Source organism: Peromyscus leucopus, chromosome 13, assembly GCF_004664715.2.
Source record: "Peromyscus leucopus breed LL Stock chromosome 13, UCI_PerLeu_2.1, whole genome shotgun sequence".
In the NCBI taxonomy this organism is placed as follows: Eukaryota; Metazoa; Chordata; class Mammalia; order Rodentia; family Cricetidae; genus Peromyscus; species Peromyscus leucopus.
In genome coordinates, this window is record NC_051074.1 from 10,830,303 (window position 1) to 10,842,424 (window position 12,122).

General features: G+C 49.2%; 1 protein-coding gene across 2 annotated transcripts; it reads left to right on the forward strand.

Moving 5' to 3' along the window:
* The first annotated feature begins 6,837 nt into the window (after positions 1–6,837).
* Neu4 (neuraminidase 4) lies at positions 6,838–11,749 on the forward strand. 2 transcript variants are annotated; one of them, XM_028890670.2, is made up of 4 exons: positions 6,838–6,912; positions 8,468–8,699; positions 8,799–9,054; positions 10,190–11,749. In XM_028890670.2, the coding sequence occupies exons 2-4, from the start codon at positions 8,499–8,501 to the stop codon at positions 11,167–11,169; spliced, it is 1,437 nt and encodes a 478-aa protein (XP_028746503.1). In that variant the 5' UTR covers positions 6,838–6,912; positions 8,468–8,498; the 3' UTR covers positions 11,170–11,749. The 2 variants fall into 2 exon arrangements, with proteins under 2 accessions (XP_028746503.1, XP_028746502.1); XM_028890669.2 differs by having other exon boundaries at positions 6,864–6,998.
* The last annotated feature ends 373 nt before the right edge of the window (positions 11,750–12,122 follow it).

Below are 12,122 nucleotides of genomic sequence, written 5' to 3' on the forward strand. Positions count from 1 at the left end.
CACAGCACTGGTTATCCTGGAACTCACACTGCAGATCAGGTTGGCCTTGAACTCACAGAGGTCTGCCTGCCTCTGCTTCCAAGTGCTGGAACTAAAGGTATGCGGCACCATGCCCAGCTCTGTGCCCTACTTCTGATGTTACTTGTGGCGTAACCACGTTCATTATAATCTCAAAGGAGAAAAAAATACCTTGAAGAAAAGAAAGCAAACCAGCAACAACAGAATCATATTCTGAGCATTCCAGTAAGCTTTTTTGGTTCGTGTACTGTAATATAAGTAGTTGTAATGTAAGTATGAAATAGTGAGAAAGGCCAAACACTAGCTATACTATTAGTGGTTGGTTTATGCTGCGACCCGCGCAGCTGGAGCACGAAATCTGGCAAGGGACGCTGAGGTTAAACAGCACTCTAGACACCTAGTTTCAGTTCGTCAGGGAAGCAGCTCTCTTTACTCATACCAACACTGGATTATATACCCCTCCAACAGCAGGAGTCAAGGAATGGTTACTCTGTATCCAGAGGCTAGCCGGACACTGTTTTCCAAACAGGAAAAACCACAGGGGAACTGATCCCCAGCACCCTCCGGAACCCAACTGCACATTTTCACACAAACAACTTAACTGGGACAGGACAAAAAAGGGCATTTAAAATTAAGGCAGCAAACTTACTGCTGCCGACAGTTTGTGGTGATATTTTGTTTGTTATCTAACAAATAAAGCTTCCTGAAGATCAGAGTGTGGAGCTAAGCCCCTAGTCAGCCACAGAGGCCAGGCAGTGGTGACACACACCTTTAATCCTAGTACTTAGGAGACAGAGGCAGATGGATCTCTGTGCGTTCAAGGCCACCCTGGGCTACACGAGATTAATCCAGTGTAAAAGAGAAACAGAGCCAGGTGGTGATGGCACACACCTTCAATCCCAGTAGTTGGCAGTCACACACCTTTAATCCTAGCTCTAGGAAGGTGGTGACAGGAAGGGATATGGCTGGGCAGAGAGAGGAATATAAGACTGGAGGCAGGAGGAGACAGGAGCTCATTGCATTCAGCCTGAGGATTCGTAGAGACAGAAGCTCAGCCCTGTTTTAGGCTGAGGATTTTGTAGAGGTAAGAACTAGTAGCTGACTGCTCTGCTTCTCTGATCTTTCAGCATTTACCCCTATATATGACTCTGGGTTTTTAATTAATAAGACTAATTAGAATTCATGCTATCTTGGTTTATATAAAATGGTGAAAAAGACAAACATGAAAGCTTAATTTTTTTGTATATGAAGTTACTGTTATTTAATTTTTAGTCTGATGTATATGTGAGACAATCTCAACTAATAAACTAAAGGTATTCTTTCTTTTAAAAATATTTGTTTATTTTTATATGTGCATGAGTATTTTGCCTGTGTGCGTGTGTGCACATGTGCATATGTGTGCACGTATGTGCGAGTGTGTGTTTGTGTGCACTACTATGTAGCTGGAGGGCTTCTCTCCAGGTTCCCCAAGCCCCGCAGTCCCACAATCCACTTATAAAATAATCACTCAGACGCTTATATCACTTATAAACTGTATGGCCGTGGCAGGCTTCTTGCTAACTGTTCTTTTATCTTAAATTAACCCATTTTTATAAATCTATACCTTGCCACGTGGCTGGTGGCTTACCGGCATCTTCACATGCTGCTTCTCCTCGCAGTGGCTGCAGTGTCTCTCCCCTCAGCCTTCCGCTTCCCAGAATTCTCCTCTCTCCTTGTCCCACCTACTTTCTGCCTGGTCACTGGCCATCAGTGTTTTATTTATATAGAACAATATCCACAGCACTACTATGTGGTTTCTTGGTGCCCAGAGAGGCTAGAAGAGGGTGCTGGATGGTCTCAGCATGGAGTTATAGACGGCTGTGAACTGCCATGTGGGTGCCGGGAACTAAACCAGGGTCCTCTGCAAGAGCAGCCAGTGAATTTAACTCCTGATCTAGCTCTCCAGCTTCAATAAACTAGACTTTTATTTTGGTGGAAAAAAAGAAAACCTCCCAAACGTAAAACTCTAGTAATTTACAAGAGTTAATAGGAGCTTTAAAAACTACATCTAGGTTAGGAGACATTAGAAAGAAATAAAAATTTAATAAAATATTAGAAAGTATCTAGAGGCTACGTCAGAGCTAAAGATAACTTCTGGTCACATTCCCTCCTCTCTTTTCTTTAACTTTGCTTCTTACTTCTTAATCTTTAGGAAATAAGTTCTCTCCATAAAAGTTATTACAATTTTTTTTTTTTTTGGTTTTTCGAGACAGGGTTTCTCTGTGTAGCTTTGCGCCTCTCCTGGAACTCACTTGGTAGCCCAGGCTGGCCTCGAACTCACAGAGATCCACCTGGCTCTGCCTCCTGAGTGCTGGGATTAAAGGCGTGCGCCACCACCGCCCGGCCTACAATTTGTTTTAAATATAAATGCTAAAGAAAAAGTATTTTGTGCTATATCAAAAATTCCTGGGCTGGAGAGATGGCTTAGCAATTAAGAGCACTGTCTGCTCTTCCAGAGGACCCAGGTTTAATTCCCAGCATCCACACGGCACCTCACAACCGTTTTCAAATCCTGATCCAGGGGGTCCAACACTCTCTCAGATATGTGTACAGGCAAAACACCAATGCACACTGTAGGGCCCTGCCCCCCGCCCTTTGGGTGGCTGTTGCCTTGCTTGCTGACCTTGACCAGATGTCCTCCCTATGCTAATCCCCTGCTGGTTTCCTTCCTCCTGAACACTCACTGCTCACCAGAGGTTCCTTGTTTGTGTATCCTGCATATTGGGCGTAAACAGCTTAGATGCAAGAATGTAGAACATCTGTAGCAAACTTCTGCCCTCCCGGGTTCTCCCATTGTGCTGTAAGCCTGTATTTAAGGTTTCTTCCTTCTTTCTTTTTTTCTTTTTCTTTTCTTTTTTTTTTTTTTTTTTTGGATTTTTGAGACAGGGTTTCTCTGTGTAGCTTTGCGCCTTTCCTGGAACTCACTTGGTAGTCCAGGCTGGCCTCGAACTCACAGAGATCCACCTGGCTCTGCCTCCTGAGTGCTGGGATTAAAGGCGTGCGCCACCAACACCCGGCCTTCCTTCTTTCAATAAACCCCATTGGCATTCTGCTGGGGCGAATGACCCGCTGTCTTTTGTCTCTGTTTTTTGATCCACAGCCCCTCGCTGGGACATGGTGAAAGGGTGGTGGTAGCGTGGGCGTTACTGCTACAGCACACAAAGTAAAAATAAAGTATGAAAAATTTCACATTTGTAAACCTACTTTAGTTTTGGAAGCGGTACTCACTCTTCTTGAGTGGCTCTCTTTCTCTAAACCCTGGTGCTTCATTATACCAGCTAGTCCTAAAATTCCTGTCAGTGTGAAAGCCCAAATTCTAGTTCGGCCTCTGTATTTGAGGTCCCTAAAAGCACAGGAGAACTCCTCAGGTTGCTAAAGATGATAACATATAGCTATGTCTTGGTTCCCATGCTGATAACATTTCTGGGGATTCTTGCCAGGATCCATCTTGAAGCATCGTTGATGAATTGGCCTGACTGCTGTTCGGCTGATCATCCCTGCTACGCATGGCCTGAGTGTTACCTTGAGTTCCTTTTGCCAGAGGCCATCAGAATATGCAGCAGATGACAACTGATACTCAAAAGGTCGACCCACCAGATGAATAATTCTCTGATAGAGGAACCTCATCAAGCAAGACTTACAGGACCACAGACTATGGATGCTGTCTGCTTCTGTCTGTAATTGTCTTGTGTGCTGCCACAATTCTCCCTTAAACAGCTTTGGGCTTCTTCCCACAGCTTATTGGTAGCGTGTTCTCTACTTGTCGGGCACATTTATTCCTGTGGATCGACAGAAAAATGATTCCTTCTTACACTGTGTAATTTTGGTAAATAAAATATACTTTCATAGCCATACCTTTGGTCCACGGAAACTGTGAGAAACTTAGAAATCTGTTTTATGTCCTTAGCTCAGGCTGACAAGACAATTACATACAATTAGCTGATTTAAAACCTTAGAGCAAATTCAGACTAGACCAAATGCCACTACAAATGGATTGTAAGTTAAACCTTCACAGATAATGCACAAGGATAGAGTGACCAGATATCCGATTTGTTGAACCAAGGTTATTAGGCACAAAACAACCTAAATTACTATGCCAGTCTCTCTTGTCAAGTCTGGCTGGTAACACAGACTAACGATTAACTCCCTACACGAATTCCTTATTATAAGGCTTTGTTTCAGCTAATGATGCACACCGAAACCCATGACCTCATCTTTCAGCGTTAAGATGAAAGGAATTTGAGTCAGCTTTGAACTTCAATTTCCACCTGCTACTCCTCTGACATGGCCACTGGCATCCACACATAAATAAAAATAGAAATAAATCTTTAAAAACCCAACAAGCTATAAATAGAAATGAAATATATAAATATAGTTTAAAAATCTATATTTATGTATGATTATGTATGTATTGTCACTCATGTGCATATGCCCACACATAAGCATACACATATACATAAGTGAAAATAAATCTTAAAAAGTTAGTAACCTCTGTTGGTGTCTTAGGGTTTCTATTGCTGTGAGGAGACACCATGACTATGGCAACTCTTAAAAAGGAAAAACACTTAATTGAGGTGGTGGCTTGCAGTTTCAGAGGTTTAGTCCATTATCATCATGGCGGGGAGCATGGTGGCTGGAAGTATGACAGCATATAGGCAGACATGGTGCTGGAAAATTCTGCATCTTGGTCCAAAGGCAGCAGGAAGTGAACTCAGACACTGGGTGGTATCTTGAGCATATATGAGACCTCAAAGCCCGCCTCCACAGTGACACACTTCCTCCAACAAGACCACACCCACTCCACAAGGCCACACCTTCTAATAGCACCATTCCCTTTGGGGGTCATTTTATTTCAAACCACCACAGTTGGGAATAATTGACCTTCTAGCTATTCAATAATGTTTTTATTCTTAGCCTGTTTTGTTGTTTTCTTTCCTGAAATGGGGGGTGGCTCTGCCTCTAGAGCCAGTTTCTCAGGGAGCTCAAACAGCCAATCACAGTTTACTAATATAAGTACATCACAAGGAGCATCCTTAAGGTATCTTCACGATTGTCATGTTTCTGGGAAAACTGGGATGTCTTTGTTGAACTCTTAATTTCATTAAAAGGATTTATGAAATCATTTTAAATTAAATTAATTAATTTAATTTAATTTCATTAAAAGAATTTACAAAACTCTTAAATTAACTAAATTGAATTAAAATTTCATAAAAGAATTTAGTAATGGACTCAGAGGGAAGGGCTAAGAATTTTTTTTTTTTGCATTTGAGAGAAAAATCTCTGTTTTCTGGTGGTTTCTAATTGTCCATCTTGCATTTACCAGTTACATTGATTATTTTTGCCATCCTCTTTTGGGGATGGGTGTCTTTCTGTATTTCCTAGGCTGGCTCTGAACTCCTAGGCTCAGGAAATCCTCTTTGTTGCTGGAATCCTAAATGGTCTTATAGTAAAAACCCGGAGCCAGATATTGGAGTAAATGCTGAAAGATCAGAGAGACAAAGGAACAAGCCACAGCCACTTCTCACCTCGCCAACTCCTCAGCCCATCTTGTCTCCAGGAATCCTCAGACTGAATGCTCCTGAGTCCTCACGCTTTACACGCCTTTCTCCACCCAGCCATTTCACTTCCTATCTCAACTTTCCTAGTGCTGGGATTAAAGGTGTGTGTGTTTGCCAAATACTGATAACAAAGGCATGAAATCTCAAGTGCTGGGATTAAACGTGTGAGTCACCACTGCCGGGCTCTGTTTCTTTTAATCTCTTGTAGTCTAGGGTGACCTTGAACTTGCTGATATCCAGACAGATCTCTGCCTCTGCCTCTTGAGTGCTAGGATTAAAGGTGTGTGTCACCACTGCCTGACCTCTGTGGCTAAATCTGTGGCTAGCTCTGTGCTCTGATATTTAGTCAAGCTTTATTTCTGAGATTAGAAATATTACCACACCTCTTGGCTCCATCTTCCATGGGACAACAGGTGTGTGCCACCATACCTGTGTAAAAGACCTAAGTTATTTATAGATACACATAACCAAATCAAAGTGAAACAAAAAAAGTAATAATTAAAAAAAACTAAGATTAAATATCCTAAAAAGGGACTCTGATTTCCCTGGTATCAAGCTACAAGTTGAAACATGGGGTGGCCTGTGAAGGTATGAGGCAGAGATGTGGGCTGGCTTTGGTGCTCTGGGGTAGCAGCTTGCCCAGGTCAAGCTATAACAGGAAGTCTGCAACCATCTCAGCCAGAGCTGGGGGCTTCAATTTCCTGTCTGTGATTCTTCACCCGAGAAAGACTTTGTTTGGGATGGCACGCGTCTGTGCTGAAACACAGCTTTCCTGGACAATCCCTGGAACTTACTGAATGGGCCACATGGGCAGCTGGTATGGGGGAGGTCTGGCTTCTGCTTTTCCCTGGGACTCTGAGGCTCCATGGAAACCCAGAGCTGGCTCAGGAAAGGGTGCCTCTAACGGATGATGGCCTTGTCCCCTTTGTAAGCCTCAGTTTTCCTTAGGTACAACGGGAGTGACCTGATGGTCTTTGGAGCCTCTCTGGGTCCTGTCCTGTTTCCAGGCTGCGGAATGGGCCCAGGCTCCCAGCTTCTGCAGGCTGTATTCCCAGTTCCTGTGGTCCTAGGCTTTGGGAAGCCATCCAAACATCGAGAAAATGTCTCTCTTGTGCCTGTTCAGCCTGAAGGGAGGGACACGTGGCTCCTTGCACCTGCTTCTACTTGGGCACAATCGCCCTTTGAGTGCAGAGCTGGGGGGCTTCCAGGAGACGGGAAGCTGCTCAGTAGCCCCAGAGCTAGTTAGTAGTGGGTGAGCAGAACAGCGCACATCACGGAGCTTGTGGCCCGGACTGAGGTTGGTAGACTCAGAGGACCCAAGGCGTGGAGCTAGTGGTGGTCAGCACAGTCCTCTGTGGTCTGTGGAGCCTGCTATTGCTTTATGTGAGTGACTGTCCTCTACTTTTCCATCCTCTGACATCATGCTAGGTCCCTACTGAGGCTTGAGCTTTGTCCAGGGGCCATGCTAACATTCTGCTCTCTTTACTTCCCCTCAGTGCTCTGTGTTAGTTACTTCTGTATGGCTTATGGTAGGCTGGTCAGGAGTGGCTGTGTGGGCTGCGTGTGTCTGGCTCTAGTCTGGCCTGGGGTGCCTGGTGGTGAGCTGTTTGGCTGCTGGTGGTGGTCTGGCCTAGATGGCTATGGGCTCTGACTGTTCATGTCCTGCAGATAATGCAGGCCCTGCCTTCCCATCGACCCCCACATCAGCTATATACACTTACCTTCCGGTCTGCCATTGTGCAATATGGATAGTGAGTGGTCCCTGGCAGGCTCAGTTCATGCCCTCAACCTACCCCTCATTTGGTCTTTCTTTGAGAGGCCAAGTGGGAAGAAACATGCTCTGGGATTACCTGGCCACTCTCCTGTGGCTTCGGTTCCATGGAAGTGTTTCTCCCAGCTGTCCCTCAGTCCAGGGCCCCACAGATGAGGATGCAGGGGTGGAGGTCCAGACAAGAAGGGGTAAGCTGCTCATAGGCAGTGCTGATCACACAGAGACTGTAAGCTGCCTGATCCCTGGCTTGTGGGTGAGGTTAAGAAGTGATTGCAGGAAGGAGTATCGAGTGGGAGACGGGACAGTGGATGACCACGAGGAGGGGCCTTTGCCTGTCCTTGTTCCGTATACCCTCCTGGCCCTGGATTGCTGTCCACCCGCTCCTCCACTTTCTCAGCCTCACATTGACCCTGCTCTGACAGGGAGGAACCAATTTAATCAAGCCAGGACCTCTCCGGTCTCTTGGCTGTCCCTTTGCTGCCTTTGATCAGCCGGGAGCCTGGCTCTCTCTGGTGCATGTGAGAGCCACTTGGTACATATGCTGCAGGTGAAGACAGCTTTGCTGTTCTTCTCCAGACCACGGGGCAGCCAAGGGGTCCACTGGGTGCATCCCCTGTGTCTGAAGCTATTTTCTGTGAAGACTTCTGGCCCTGCCTTCTGATTCCGTGTGGGTAGGTTCCAGTGTTCCTCGGCTGTGTGGAGTACCTTCTCTGGTCCCACACACCATAGTTGTGGACAATGAGCCCCCCCACCTTTTTTGTCCGATTTTGTTCACTTACCTGTACTCTTATTGGTGAGTTCTGTGATGATATGCATGCAAGGGACACCAGCTGCCAGGATGTGGGGTCTCTCTGCCCAGCTCCCCAGCATCCCAGCACCAGCTAGCCTGGCAAAGGAGCAGCTTGGAGAGGATGGAGGGGCAAGTTTCTACAGAGATTTGGGGTGCAGTGGCTGTGAGAGGGCGTGCTGATGGGTTGTGAGACAACTGAGGTGAGGGAGATGGAAAGTGTCATCGAGATGGGCAGGTGGGTGTGGGGTTGGCTTTGGGCCATGTAACCTTGTGGAGCTTCCTCTCCAACAGACTCTAGGTGCCCTGCTCCTACCTGAAGGGCATGGGGGCCCCACGTGTTCCCAGAAGGACCGTGCTCTTCCAGCAGGAGAGGACAGGCCTGACCTACCGTGTGCCTGCGCTGCTCTGCGTGCCTCCCCGGCCTACCCTGCTGGCCTTCGCAGAACAGCGACTTAGCCCCGATGACTCCCATGCCCACCGCCTGGTGCTGCGGAGGGGCACACTGGCTCGGGGCTCAGTGCGGGTGAGTGCTAGGCGCAGAGCGGAAACTCAAGGGCAGCTCTGCTGATACCCCTCAAGGTCAGGCTCCGGATGTCATGACCAGCTGCCCCTTTTCCCTCAGTGGGGCACCCTGAGTGTGCTGGAGACCGCGGTGCTGGAGGAGCACAGGTCTATGAACCCTTGCCCGGTGCTGGACGAACACTCTGGTACCATCTTCCTCTTCTTCATTGCGGTGCTGGGCCACACGCCGGAGGCCGTGCAGATCGCCACTGGCAAGAACGCCGCTCGCCTCTGTTGTGTGACCAGCCGTGACGCCGGCCTTACCTGGGGCAGTGTGCGAGACCTGACTGAGGAGGCCATTGGTACAGCATTGCAGGGTAGGTGACGCCTGCCTGGTGTGGGATGGGGCCCGTGGTGTGGGGTGCAGGAATAGAGTGGATAGGGACAGGACAGGGCAAGAGGGGCGCGGACTCAAGTGGGATTGGGCTCGTCCCTCGCGTAGGTCCAGCAACCGCTTGGAAATCTTCATTCCGCCTCTCCTATCCCCAGCTTCTTGCCCCACATCGTCCACAAGCAGTGACTTCCTGTCTTCAGGACTGTCTGGCGTTTCCCAAGCACCTTCAGTGCCAGGCCCATGGGTGCTGGCAGGGCTGGCGACTTAAGCCCACCAGGGGCTGTCCTCGTCTTGGTCTGTAGAGAAGAGGGTTAAGTTTCTTATTCCCAAACGTTACCGCTTCCTTTCCCTTTTTGCCTCTTCCTCCTCCAGCCCGGGTCTGTGGGCCCCACTCTTTTTTTTCCCTCTCACCTCTGCAGTCCCCGTTCCACAGAGGCTGACCTACTGATCGGCTGCTCTCTCACCACCCTGACCCCTGCTGATAGGCAGTGGCCCTAGGGGCTACAGGATGCAGCCCATGAGTGCTGCATAGAGGGATGTGGCGGCTTCTGGGAGGTGGACAAAGAAGCAGGGCTCATCCTAAAACCTCATCCAAGGTCCTCTCCATTGCTCTTCTGTAGCACGTGCCCCAGAGGTTGAGCGCTCTGTTGGAGATCATTAAGCCTCTGTTGGCCAATGGCTGGGGAGAGGCTCAATGGTAGACCACTTATTTGGCCTGGTTTCTGTGCTTTGCACCCCACGACGAAAAGCAGAACACGTGACCAAGGGGCTGGAGAGATGACTCAGAGGTTAAGACTTTAACAGCTCTTGAAGAGAACTGGAGTTCAGTTCCCCGCACCTGGATTGGGTGGCCCACAACTGCCTGTAACTCCGGCTCCAGGGTATCTGCCCCCTCTAGCCTCTCTGAGCACCTGCACTCACGTGCATACCCTCCGTGTGCACAAAATTAAAAATAAATCTTTTTAAAAACCGTTAAGAAAGCACTTGACTAAGCTGGCTTCTAGGATTCTGAAGACAGCCTTGACAAGCAGGCTCTTCCAGTCCGGGTGCATTCGGGGTCCAGTATAGGGAGGCAGTCAGCTGAACTAACCCAAGGTTCTGGCTCCCTCTCTCTCTAGACTGGGCCACCTTTGCTGTGGGTCCAGGCCATGGAGTTCAGCTACGCTCAGGTCGCCTGCTTGTTCCTGCTTACACCTATCATGTGGACCGTCGGGAGTGTTTTGGCAGGATCTGCTGGACCAGTCCCCACTCCTTGGCTTTCTATAGTGATGACCATGGAATCTCCTGGCACTGTGGAGGCCTTGTGCCCAACCTGCGCTCTGGAGAGTGCCAATTGGCTGCAGTGGATGGAGACTTCCTCTACTGCAACGCCCGGAGCCCCCTGGGCAATCGTGTGCAGGCCCTGAGCGCTGACGAGGGCACCTCCTTCCTACCAGGCGAGCTGGTGCCTACACTGGCTGAAACTGCCCGTGGCTGCCAGGGTAGCATTGTGGGCTTCCCAGCCCCACCCTCCAGCAGGCCTCAGGATGACCGGTGGCCAGTGGTTCTTGGGGATACCCCACCTTCCCCATGCTTCCATCTCAGAGTGCAGGAGTCTTCCGGGCAAGGTGCTGGGGGTCCTGTTGAAGGCTGGGTTCCCAGGGGGTCATTCTGCTCCCCACCGTCCTGGGGTCCAGAGAATCTTGACCTAGAACCTGGGACAGGTGGAGAGAAGACAGCCTGGACCCCAGAACTCCCTAAGTCCTCTGCTTCCCTGCTTCAGAGTCCCACGTGGCTACTGTATTCCCACCCATCAGGGCGTAGAGCTCGGCTCCACATGGGAATCTACCTGAGCCGGTCTCCCTTGGACCCCCACAGCTGGACAGAGCCCTGGGTGATCTATGAGGGCCCCAGTGGCTACTCTGACCTAGCGTTCCTTGGGCCTATGCCCGGGGCATCCCTGGCCTTTGCCTGTTTGTTTGAGAGCGGGACCAGGGCCTCCTACGAAGACATCTCTTTTTGCTTGTTCTCATTGGGTGATGTCCTGGAGAATGTGCCCTCGGGCCTAGAGGTCCGCAGTCTCAGGGACAAGCCTCAGGGGCATTGCTGGCCCTCCTGATGGCCCGATCCTCTGGCAGGCACCTGGGAAGGAAGGGTAGAGTGTATAGAGGAGGCTAGGGGCAGGTCAGCGTGACCCTGGGATGCACAGAGTCTCCTAACTGCTTCTGGAGGATGAGTCACTGGGGGGCTGGCTGCTTTCTGAGTATGAGTGAGAAATAAAGGGATTGTGCTGTGTCTGTTTCTTCCCACACCAAAGCCTTGGGTCCCAGCGCTCTAGTTCACCGCCCTGATTAGCACACACATTTCCCACCTTCACCCTGCACAGTTCTCACATCCCGGGGGTGGCTGGCAGGGGTGAAGACAACAGGAACAGTGGACATCACGGCCCCCTCTTTCTACTACCCGCTGTGTGCCAAGCCCAATCAATCCGAAGTTTGCTGATGACTGAGGTCTGGTCACTTTCTGAACTGCCAGCAGGAGAAGCAGGCTGGGGAGCCAGCCTCCCCGGCTGGTGGGGACAGAGCTTGATTTGAGGAAGGGTTACTTCCTAGGCCTGCTCCAGGTGTCCACTTCTTCACCCTTCTCTGGAGAGGGCTCTTGCTCTATCAGAGCTCAGGGAAGCCAGTTTGTCCTCTCTCTCGTTCTCTCTCTCTCTCTCTCTCTCTCTCTCTCTCTCTCTCTCTCCCTCTCTTTCTTTTTCTTTTCTTTTTTTTCCCTTGAAACAGGGTCTCTCTACATAGCCCTGGCTGTCCTGGAACTCGCTCTGTAGACCAGGCTGGTCTTGAACTCAGAGATCTGCCTGCCTCTGCCCGCCTCGCACTGGGATTAAAGGTCTGCACCATTACCCAGTACCCTTTTGTATTTCTTATTAAAGTCCTAATTTCTGATCATAAAAACAGTCCTTGGGGACTGGGAAGATGGCTCATTCAATAAAGCATTTGCCAATGAATCATGGGCATCTATGTTTTATCTCTAGCATCATGTAAAAAGCCTGGTTTCGTGGCACACTTA

Bases quoted from the DNA above. Each gene is read 5' to 3' on its own strand.
- Neu4 (XM_028890670.2), top strand. From the start codon at position 8,499: ATGGGGGCCCCACGTGTTCCCAGAAGGACCGTGCTCTTCCAGCAGGAG. The intron at 8,700-8,798 runs GTGAGTGCTAGG...CTTTTCCCTCAG, and splicing joins TGGCTCGGGGCTCAGTGCGG to TGGGGCACCCTGAGTGTGCT. The intron at 9,055-10,189 runs GTAGGTGACGCC...CTCTCTCTCTAG, and splicing joins CATTGGTACAGCATTGCAGG to ACTGGGCCACCTTTGCTGTG.